Source organism: Schistocerca cancellata, chromosome 6, assembly GCF_023864275.1.
Source record: "Schistocerca cancellata isolate TAMUIC-IGC-003103 chromosome 6, iqSchCanc2.1, whole genome shotgun sequence".
NCBI classification, from domain to species: Eukaryota; Metazoa; Arthropoda; class Insecta; order Orthoptera; family Acrididae; genus Schistocerca; species Schistocerca cancellata.
Genome location: NC_064631.1, coordinates 566,503,839 through 566,516,227, shown reverse-complemented (window position 1 = coordinate 566,516,227; position 12,389 = coordinate 566,503,839). Strand labels below are relative to the sequence as shown.

General features: G+C 42.5%; 1 protein-coding gene and 1 pseudogene across 1 annotated transcript in view; one reads left to right on the top strand and one right to left on the bottom strand.

Annotated features, from left to right (window-relative positions):
• Positions 1 to 12,389, top strand: part of LOC126088433 (neurotrimin-like) — a 124,404-nt gene that overhangs the window by 90,777 nt on the left and 21,238 nt on the right. The window contains exon 7 of the mRNA XM_049906575.1: positions 10,921 to 11,131. Coding sequence (XP_049762532.1) covers positions 10,921 to 11,131 — 211 coding nt within the window. The remainder of the gene's footprint in view (positions 1 to 10,920; positions 11,132 to 12,389) is intronic.
• Positions 3,020 to 3,137, bottom strand: LOC126089574 (5S ribosomal RNA; annotated as a pseudogene).

The following is a 12,389-nucleotide window of genomic DNA, read 5'->3' as shown; positions in this document are numbered from 1 at the left end:
CAGGCATTCTATGACAACAGTTTTTTGAATTCCTGACCTTATGTTCTCAAAAATTCTTGGATCTGTTGTGTCTTCCTTACAGAGGATTAACTTATCATCAGTATGTGATTTATTGTCACGTATGTTATGTCATTACGGTGTTTTGTAGTTTCCTTACAGCTAAGGTTAACATTGTCTCCGGTTTTTCCGTTATTTACCTCTCTCTTCGAATTTTAATTCTTGACACTAAACTCAGTAAACTTTAAGAATTCATCAAGTGGAAACAGTGGATTCTAATAGGAATGATGATGTAGACAGCGTTATGTTGTGTATAAAAGCTTATATAATTCAATAGACGAAGGTTATGGTGAAAAATAAAGGCGCCTACTCGAAGATAATTTGATCACCCACGTGAACCATGACAAATCCCTACAAACATGGGGCGGAAACAAATATACAAACATCTTACTATGCATAAACAAGAAAATATTCAACAGCTATACTTATCTGTTACGATTCACTTAGCCCTTGCGCTAGCCAAGAAATCTAGGAAGGAATCTTTCATCTATGAGATTTTTCACTCACAGTGCTATGGACTACGAGAAAGGATATTCCCTGGACGATCATCTGGAAATGCCGAAAGACTTACATAAAATTTGCTTTGGGTCTGATGTAGATAAGTACAAAATAAATCTCATAACAATGACAAACTACAATGTAATACCCAATACAAGATTAGTAGCAGTCACGCCGTTTAAATAGACTACCTGACAAAAAAAAGTGAAGCACCCAGGAGGTTAGGAGCAAACGAACTGACACTTCATGTGCTAAGAGGATGTGAGTAGGAAATCTATAGGTATTCTGGGCCACTTACCATGCGCCTGGCGCAAGAGAGGATGCCATCTGTGACATTGAACACATTGATGTCACCAAGACATTGTTGGCAGAAAATTTAAAAAAATCCAAGACTGCAGATGGTGGGATATTCAAAAAATTAAAGATAGTAGGATAAATTTAAAAATTACAGATGATAGGAAATTTCAAAACTAAAGATGGAAGGAGTCAAAACAATTACAGACGGCAGATGGTGATAAATTTAAAAATTAAAGATGGTAGTTGGTGCTAAATTAAAAACAAAAACCGTGATGGCACTGGCAGGAAATATTTTTCGGGCCAGTCACAGGCACTCACTCCGTCTTCAGGCTACAAGTGGCCCATCGGGACCATCCGACCGCCGTGTCATCCTCATTTGGAGGATGCGGATAGGAGGGGCGTGTGGTCAGCACACCGCTCTCTCGGTCGTTATGAGGGCCAGTCACAGAGCAGCATATTATTTGTACGGCCTGTCATGTTCAAAAGTATTTACAGTAATTTTGCACAGTGGTATTTACATAATAACCTTTGTAAACACACACAGGCACATGCACGCCCTTCCACCCTCCACACATACACACACACACACACACACACACACACACACTTATTTTTCTCACATGCAGTATATTTTATTTCAAGAGTATGCAGTTTTACTGCAGTCTTTCCACGACCATCTTGATCTGAATTAGGGGTATGTTTAAAAGCAAAAGAAAGGATACCCATATCAAACTCAGAAGCGGAAAGAGGAGCTGTAGAAACACAGGTAAAGCTACATCAAACTTAAATAAATTTCAAACCACTTTGTCTGCAATTTACGATAATAAATTTTAAACAAGGATTAAGCACAGAAACACGCATCGTGTCGCTGAATTTTGATAACACGATTTTGTTTCAGATAGGTCTTGAGAACAGCAGACCCGAGTTAATTACATTGGATTTTGAGAATTAATAGTAATTTCTCTTGTTGAAGCACAATTTCATGTTTAGAGTCTATCCATTATGCAAGCCTGATGGCGAAACAGATTGATGCTTGAGAACATATATGTTCTGTGATGAATTCCATTTGTCATCACAGTGACTATAAAAAATATTCTCCATAAATAGTTAAAACCGAATGTTCACTCAGGCAACGTAATTAACGAATTAAAAGTAGGTGGTTTACTTCAGCTACTATTCTCGAAAACTTAGATATGATAAACTAATTCAACTGTTGCTTTAAGCTCTTGTTTTTTATACATCAGTCGTAAATTTCTATACTTTACATAGTGAACCATGCTTGGAGTAAGGGACAACAGGCCCTCGACTGAATTATTTTCCACATCTGAATTGTGATACGACGTTTAGCAAGTGCCTCAATGCTCTTCCCATGAAAAAACACCTGCAAAAACATGTCAGCAACACAAAAAAAACATGATTTTTCCATATCTTTGCACAACACTCTGCAAGTACAAACGGGTAATTGGTAAATGGGTTAGCGAGCGAATAACTGAAGAGTAGACTGTCAACAGTAAATGGTAAATGGGTAACACGCAACAGGTAATTGGCCAAAAGCTCTTGGGTAATTAGTTAATGAGTAATGGATAAATAGGTAACAAGTTAACAGATAACAGGTAACGGGTTCCCAGTAATGGGTAACAAGTAATGGATAAATGGAAAAAGTTAAACCAATAATGGTTAATAAGTAAATGTAAATGGGTAATGGTAAATGGGGCACAGTAAATGGGTAATAGGTAACAGGCACTGTTTACCACTTAGTATTTACCCAGGATTTGGATCGAGAGGTCCTGGCTTCAAGGTCCAGTGAGGGCATTTTTGTTGTGATGCCATCAATGACGCTGAACTTGGTAGCATCACATGAGGGTAATGACCTTGAGTATGCTGCACACCATTTACCGTTGTTGTTTACCGTTCATCGGTTCACCTGTTCACCCATTTATTCATTTGTACTTATACTATAAAAGCACTCCGTCTTCAGGCCACAAGTGGCCCATCGGGACCATCCGACCACCGTGTCATCCTCAGCTGAGGATGCGTATAGGAGGAGCGTGTGGTCAGCATACCGCTCTCCCGGTCGTTAACGATGTTTTTCTGTGACTGGAGCCGCTACTGTTCGGTCGAGTAGCTCCTCCATTGGCATCACGAGGCTGAGTGCAACCCCGAAAAATGGCAACAGCGCATGGCGGCCCGGATGGTTACCCATCCAAGTGCCAGCCACACCCGACAGCGCTTAACTTCGGTGATCTAACGGGAACCGGTGTATCCACTGCGGCAAGGCCGTTGCCCACTTACACTATAGCTCAGCAATAAAAGAGACTGTGTAAATGAGAAAATCAGGTCACATTTACAAAGAACTTAGCAGTATGAGCCCACTTATTAATTTAATGTTGCACCCCCTCTGGCCGAGATATATGCATGATTTGGTTGGGAAGGATATATAGAGCCGTTGTATTTCTGCTGAGTCAAGCTAGCCCATACCTGCTGTAATTGGTCCTTGACATCCTGGTTACTGAAACTGGGATGCAGTTAAAATGCGAACTGTTCCCACATGAACTATCAGGGACAGATTTGGAAAGCTTGCTGTCCATGGAAGTACATCAGCATAACGCAGTTCATAGAGAAAAGTGCCTGGACGAGCTTTGTCCTTTTGAAAGCTACCACCGTGCTGCGGTCGCATTACCGGTAAACACATGAGGACGTCTCGTTGTGCCACTAGAATTCCCTAATTAACAACTAGCTGTGGCCTGAAGTCATTTCTGATTGTTCCCGTCTCCATGACGCTTGGAGTAACACAGCTGTTTCTCTCCAGAACATTGGAACGATAAGACCTCTCCCCTATTACCGCCATACTCGCCGATGATGGTCATCTAGAACAGTGAAGAACAGCTATTCGTCACGTAACGCTGTTTTTAATTATTTACGGACGTTTACTAACGATGTGTGAAGCCGTAATGGCAGCAACACTAATCAAGAATGTTTTGTGATCTGAAGATGCCTAGGTTGTTAGCAGAAATTTGTAATCAATCCAAATGAAGAAGATTTTATGTACGATCTTGACTTCATGCGTTTTCAATTCCTAACGTGAAAAAAAAAATCACGTACACTATCTACGTGATCAAAAGTATCCGGACACTCTCTGCAATCATAAAGATTCTCGTATTCGAAACTCTGCGGCGCAGAAGTTTGAAATCTGGCTCAAAGCTGCTTACAAACTTTTTCTGTAATGGTGCAGAAGTTTGGAGCCCTCGAAGGCGCTTCAGACAGCAAGATGTGGACGAAAAACAGGCAAGAGCACAGACGTTCATATGACGTGTAAGTTGGCTTAATTACTTCGCCTTCACACCTAATTTCCCCCAATTCTGCCTAGTGTGGCGCTGTTCTCTCTCGGCTCGATGGTGATGGGTGTCCCAGTCGAGATGACGCGGAACGGCGTCCGTCGATCACGAAAACGCCAATCTGTAACCATTAAAAAAAAAAACAAAAAAAAAACTCCTCGCATGGTTTGATTATTTTCAGATGCTGTATCTCGAACATGATATCACTGTCTCGATGGAGCAGCACGCCGGAGTGTGTGCGCCGCCCTTGCTTGTAATGAAAGCAATTGTACGTTGTCTGTCGATCTTCTGCACCACTCAATAACGCGATGCCTCCATTGACCTGAAATAACCAAAAGTCCCTTGCGTGTTCGCGACAGACCCTTCAGTTTACGCGATCTCGCTGATTACACTGGTCAACACTCATTTTCTTGCCAAGGATATTTGAGTGGCTTTAGGATGGGTTAGTGGTGCTGAGGACGAATATAGCAACCATTTATGCAGTTTGGCTCTAGTTTTTGAGATAATGCATGATTTATTCAAAAAATTAGAAAAAATTGCTAATACTGAACTCGAGCGCTACAAACTACAATGAAAAAAGAAAATAATCTTTATAAATAGCTTCTATGAAAACCTGATAGGCATTTGTCCACGTATAAAACATAATTGAAAAGTTTCTCTATAAGTATATCATTTTCCGTCCATGACGAACCGCTTCCTGCACACTTTCCTTTTATAGGTCTCTTCAGAACAGTCACGTTGCAGATTCCAGCAATAATCTGTCATCATATGCCCGTCCCATCTTCCTTTATATCTTTCCTCTATTCCTTTCATATCTTGATGGAACCGCTCTCCTTGTTCCTCACTGAAATCACCTAGATTACGAGGAAATCGATCCAAGTGGCTGTGAAGGAAGTGCAATTTTATGCTCATGGTAGCTCCTAAGTTTTGAAAGTTAGTGAGCATGTTTTTGACCAGTTCCTCGTAATTGGGAGCTTTATGATTGCCCAAAAAACATTTTACAACAGCGACAAAACTGTTCCAGGCCGATGCTTCAGTGACAGTCATGACACTTGTAAAATTGGTATCGTTGATGAGCCTGCGAATTTGAGGACCATCAAATATTCCTGCCTTAAGTTTTTCACTACTGAGTCCAGGGAACGTATTGCAGATGTATGTGAAGCAATTACCATTTCTGTCTAAAGCTTTGGTGAATTGCTTCATTAGTCCTAACTTAATATGTAATGGTGGAAGAACAATCTTGTCCCTACTAACCAGAGGTTCATTAATGATGTTTGCTTCACCAACAGCCATATGTTCCCTTGGAGGCCATGTTTTCTGCTTCCAATGTTCGTGCTTTGCCCTACTATCCCACATGCAGATAAAACATGGGTGCTTTGTGTATCCACTTTGTTGTCCAAGCAAGAAGTTCACCATTTTCAAATCAACACAAATCAACCACTGGTGCTGCATATACTGAATTTTCTGCAGAACCATCTTGATGTTAGCAAATGCTTCACAAAGTTTTGTTGAGTGGGCAATTGGAATAGATGCGTAACGATTGCCATTGTGTAGGAGAACACATTTTAAACTTCTAGTGGAACTGTCTATGAAGAGACGCCAGTCCTCTGGTCTATATTCCGGCAGCCCCAATTCAAGTAAAAGTCCAGGTATATTGCTGCAATACACTATAACCTCTTCTTGGTTGAAGTATGGAAGAAGGTTTTCTTCTCTCGTCCGGTAAGCTGTTATTTTAACACTTGGATGAAGACAGTTCTTTTCCTTAAGCCTGGATGCTAAGAGTTCTGATGCTTGCTTTGAAAGATTGAGTTCTCGTATCAAGTCACTGAGCTCCTTCTGGTCGAACTGCTGGGGTTGTGTCTCACGTCCTTCGTATTCCGAACCACTACTTGTACATTCCTCGCCGTGCACCTCGTCATCTGATGATGTTAGCGTGGGTAATGTTGTGAAGGTTGGTACAGGAACATCGTTGCTGTGCACCACCGGTCTTCTTGCTGACTCCAAATCGGGATATTCCCACTTTCGTTTTTTGAACCTATTAAAACCTTTCACATTAACAATGCAAAAATAGCAATCATCTGTATGGTTCTTCTGCTCTCGCCATACCATAGGCACTCCGAAGTTTAAGCTTTTCCTTTTTCGTTTTGTCCACTGCCGTAAGCACTCCACACAGCATTTACAAACTTTGTGGGGTGCCCACGCCTTGTCTTGATCTCCAAGTTTAATTCCGAAATATGGCAGATACGCTTCCTTCACAAAAGGAGTGATATTCTTCCTGTTCTTTTGAAGATCGTATTCACCACAAATGTAGCAGAACTCATCTGGATGGTTCACGCAAAGACAGCGTGAAGAACTCATGTTTTTTCTAAAACAAAATTGCACAAATACTACATATTATGCAGAACTTTCTTGTACTTGCATGTCAATCACATCCAACAAACATCATTAATTGTTTTGTGTGAAATGAATACTCACCTCTTATTCGCTACGTCACGATGAAAAGGTTCTATCTCCTTGAAGCTGCACTGCACATGTGTGTGACTTTCGACCATCGCTATTTTTCTTGTTTACACTGAACGCTACCTATCGGCTGTTGCGGGGATTACCTCGGCCAACAAATGAATGTCGAGTACCGCCGAATTCAAATCTGCACAACCCTCAATATCTCCAACACACGCACCGCACAACAGGACTGAACACATGTTGACAGTGTGATGTTTGCATGATGTAATCCTCAACCACACAGATGCACTCCCTGAGCACAATTGTTTGATAAAGATAGTACAATATCACTAATTAAAAAACAGGTAGCAAATACATTACACCATATATGGACCCTGCAGTCGATATTATCCACATGAAACTCTCATTTCCACAAATAACCTATATCTCAAAAACCAGAGCCAATTTGGAAAAAGTACAAATATACTCGGAATGAGTATCATAACAATATCCCATTTTCGTTCAAACTTCCCTGGCAACGAAAAAAAATTTTATTTTGTAGAGCTGTGTTATAGTTCTTATGCCCGGTTTCAGACTCGTTATTCAAACGTTAAAAAATAGTGTCTTGAATCATCACTCCATTACCCAAGCCAAGGCACATTATGATTTTTGTGAGGATATTAAATTGTTAATTATTATTCTGTCGTCAACGCGTCGCTACGTCGCGATTCAACAACTGCACGACGTAATTCCAGAGATAACATACCCTAGAGCAATGTTCAGAATGCATCGTAATTTTGGTGTAAAGTTATTGCTGTTCACATATAAATTATCACTAATTCTCTTGGCACTTTTACGTTATCAAAGACTCAGTCAGTTCCACAATTTAAATGTCCATTAAATGATGTAGGCGACACGAAGAATTAAAGTTGACTTAAGATTTATTGTCTTTCGTAATTATTATACGTCCTGAACGAGCACACCGATATGTCACTCAAGGAATTACATATGTTAACATCAGTAATTCTGACCTTGACGTTAATTTCTGACAACACAGCGAAAATGTAATTTCTTCGTGATTGCGTTTAGTTGTAGCCTACTCAAGTCTTTAATCGAGTTTATGTCGGCGATCAGTCTCTTTCTGTGTCCTTTGATGTTCGTGGCTATTGAGTATCACGAAGGCTAAGTGCCATCACAAATCAGTAATCACACGATTCACTTTTCTGTCACAGACATCAAAATCCCGTTATTTGTCTTACAGTAAAGATGATCCTACTTTTGTCCGACTTCTGACTAATATTTCCAGGCTATATCGTAAAATTTTAAACTTCAAATCAGTTATAAAACAATCTAGCAGCGCTTAATCTGCGTACTACTGTTGCCCGAGTACAAGAGAGAAGTGACGTTAACATCTCCTTTGCCAAGTTACATTGTAGTCACAGCGATCTTACAGCTCGATGCGGGAACAACTCTCTTCTATGATAAATGTTATCTTTGGTCGATTTATTAATTCTTTCTTTACAGTTTCTCTTTTGAATCGTATGGTATTCTTTCATTCAGTACTTTCTTTATGACAAGCATTAGTATTTACATAACAGTCCTGTTACAGAAAGTGAGAAGAGTATAAATTTTGTTGCCAGTAGCTGCCGTCACTGTCGGGATAACTAATTTTGCTATTTCTTTTGCAACACTAAGGGTGGTTATTATGGGTTCTATACCTGAGGTGTTACACCAGCGCCATCCAGCGCCATCGGGGAGAGGTCTTATCGTTCCAATGTTCTGGAGAGAAACAGCTGTGTTACTCCAAGCGTCATGGAGACGGGAACAATCAGAAATGACTTCAGGCCACAGCTAGTTGTTAATTAGGGAATTCTAGTGGCACAACGGGACGTCCTCATGTGTTTACCGGTAATGCGACCGCAGCACGGTGGTAGCTTTCAAAAGGACAAAGCTCGTCCAGGCACTTTTCTCTATGAACTGCGTTATGCTGATGTACTTCCATGGACAGCAAGCCTCTACAATGCCTCTACAATGTAGGTTGAATCGCGACGCCCAGCATAGATATCACGCGGTTTTCTTAACGGTAGCCGAGGAAATATTTCAGACACACTGTGACGAAGTGGCATCAAGGGCGTCAATGAACCGCGCCCACGCTTGGGGCGTTAATTCTCACGGCACTTTGCGGCAGAAAATGACAGTTCGCACTGTGGTGAACACCAGGACGACGTTCTTGACAACCTATGAGACTGTCGCAACCCCTAGACGTTTAAACCATTTTCTAACGACATGGGGGGGGCTGCATCCCTACTGAACGTGGTCTCACCTCTTTGGAGTGCAGAACGACCACAATTTTTGCTCTCGTGTACAGGCTGGAAGCATTAGAGACCGTACAAACCTATTCGTCGAAATTTGAATGTGATCCTGTGTAGCGAAAGGTGCTTCAGCATTATAAGACGTCTTGTTTCCTGCCCTTATGTGACATGATGACAGAAGGGTGCGTCATTGACACATGTGTTAGTAAAACGGCCACCTACGCCTCTGCAATTCGGAGACAATCTTCGTTGTGAAGTTCAAAAGTATCCCTCTACAGAGACAACCAGTGAAGCAGTCCTAGGCACCTGCATGCAGACAGTCCATTGACTCCCGTCCAATTCCAGACGCCTGCCAGCAGGCGCCTAGAACTACTTCGCAGGCTTTAAAATTGTCAGTAAAAAATTTGGAAATTTGTGGTAAGTTCCCATGGGACCAAACTGCTGAGTTCATCGGATCGGTCCCTAGGCTTACACACTACTTAATCTAACTGCCCAAGGGATGACTCGAACCTCTGACGGGGCGGGCGGCACGAACCGTCGCGGCTGCCCCGTGCGGGGCCGCTTATCTTGGATATGTACAGTTGCCACATGCGGTCTATGACATGCCCTAAAACGTATCTTGGAGTAAGGAATTGGAGAACTACAAATATTGCAGACTGTGACTGAAGCGGGTAGGAATTACGCGCAGGAAAGACAACATGGCAACTGACAATTCGGTATTCCGCGTATCTAGCGACATTGGTGAGAGTGAGAAATTGCAGAAATACGAAACTATCGATTCTGCAAAAGGCATGCGGGAAGGGAGACAGGCGATGATGAAACGTTTATTTTACTACGAGTCCAACATATTCTGGTGTTACTGGTTTTCTACTGACAACAGATTACTCAAAACGAACTTTGCGCGGGAACAAAACATGATAGTGACAAAACGTTTGAGGCGGAAAACTAAACGGTACTCTGTGTCTCATGAAATATTCCTTAACGAATACATACGATACGCAACAGCCCTAATTATGGCAATAACGTAAAAGTGCTTAAGGGAACACTTGGTCACTTGACCCTTTAACTGCTCTGGCGGTGCTCACGCGCGTGCCTTTGTACCTGTCCCTGTGTGCTCTGAACGTGTTCACGCGCGCCACCAATCCTTTTAGGTTGGTTGGTTTGGGGAAGGAGACCAGACAGCGTGGTCATCGGTCTCATCAGATTAGGGAAGGATGGGGAAGGAAGTCGGCCGTGCCCTTTCAGAGGAACCATCCCGGCATTTGCCTGGAGAGATTTAGGGAAATCACGGAAAACCTAAATCAGGATGGCCGGACGCGGGATTGAACCGTCGTCCTCCCGAATGCGAGTCCAGTGTCTAACCACTGCGCCACCCCGCTCGGTACCAATCCTTTTACCTGGTACTGTGAAAATTGTGGTGGCGCGCGTAAATACATTCAGAGCACACAGGGACAGGTACAAAGGCGCGCGCGTTGACACGTCCAGAGCAGTTAGAGGGTTAACAAATGGAATAAGATAAAATTTTGCTATTCTTGATGCTAAGAATACCCACTTATCCCCCTCCCCCTTCCTCCCTCCCACCGACGCATCCCCACTCCTTCCACCCGTTCCTTGCTCATCACGAAGTGACGCACCGAGCGAGCTGTGCGCAGTGGTTAGACACTGGACTCGCATTCGGGAGGACGACGGTTCAATCCCGCGTCCGGTCATCCTGATTTAGGTTTTCCGTGATTTCCCTAAATCGCTCCAGGCAAAATGCCGAGATGATTCCTTTGAAAGGGCACGGCCGATGTTCTTCGCCGTCCTTCCCTAATCCGATGAGACCGATGACGTCGCTGTCTGGTCTCCTTCCCCAAAACAACCCAACCCCAACCCACTAAGTGACTCACAGCACAGTAGCTTGCGGAGTACACGTGTAGATGTAGACTTATTTGGTTATGCCGCACGGTAATTGGGCGCCGTGGCGCGTCCTGTGGCAGAGCGAGACGGCGCCCCGGCCGGTGCTGTGGTGGCACAACGAGCGGCCGCTCGACCAGAGCGGCGTGGCCGGCGTGTCGGTGATCACGGAGCCGGGCCCGCGCACGCACTCGCGCCTCGTCGTGTCGCACGCGACGCGCGCCCACTCCGGCAACTACACGTGCGCCGCGCCCGACACCGAGCCCGACACCATCAACGTGTACGTCTCGCAAGGTGAGTCCCCGTCCACCCCAAGCGGCCGGTGCCGAACACTGCTCTCCTCCATATTTCATTGATCCGCAACCGGATGCTGCTCCTAGTAAAAGGCTGTGAGGTGGACGTGCCCCGGACGATATAGGGCAGTGGTCGTCAAACTTCTTGAAGGGGCTCCGGAAAGGCTCAAAATCATGAAAAGTTCAATTTTTACTTTTTTACGTTTTCTGAATCTGCAGACTATTACATTTTAATAGATATCTAATTTATTCAATTCCGAAGACTACAACGATTTTTAAATTTTTTTTGAAATGTGTTCTACATGGGCGTGACCCACTGTGGCGCTGTTAAACTGCTGTCAAATGGTGTTATTATTAACGTCCGTGTTCATCAGGTACATTTTAGTGATGTGAGATAAAGTATGTGTTGTGGCTAACCTGTGATGGTTCAATATATATCGCTGGTGTCGATCGTTTCATGTTTAATTACTCCGTCGTTATCTTGAAAATATTCGTAATTAATTCTGTTTCTTGAGTCTCTGTTTTGTTGAAGTATAATAATGAGTAAAAGTAAAGTTATTAGAATTTCTCTGAAGGCTTTTATGAAAAGGAGAATTGTTGGAAAGCCAAAGGTATGTGTTATTACTGTAAATAATAACATTCTAACGTGGTACGAGCGATGCTTGCTTTAGACAAGGAACGCCTTCGGGCTGCAGACAGGGCTGTAAAGAGTCTAGAAATACAAACAAGAGTAAACAGGAGGAGGAACAAGAGGAAGCTGTAGGAGGAGTTTGCAGAGGATGAAGGTAATCCATTCTATGGACCTGGAATGCACTAAAAAGTTAATCCAATCTTTGTCGCTCGATTCCCAAAACTTTTATTTTCTCATACTAATTACATGTTTTCTAAGGATCTTCCAAACATATTTGTTTCAAACTTTCAGTAAATGTTACACAGTACCTTCTGCAGAATTTAACACAGCCTTTTTCCAAGAAACTGTATATTTTTGAATATATAAATAAAAAATTGCAAAAAAATGTTGTGAATTTTCATTACAATTGAAAAAAAATCATCTTTAATAACTGAACTAAAATTTTGTAAAATCCCTGTGTTAAGTTGCAGCCCATATTCCAATAAATAATCTGTAAAAAGTTCAACTTCCTACCTCAAATACTTTGTGAGGAAAGATGTAATTTATAAGCGTTATTTTAACATTGCAAGTATAGGGCGTTCCGGAGCCCCTTAATAAGAGCCAGTATTGACACAGTCGAACGACTCCT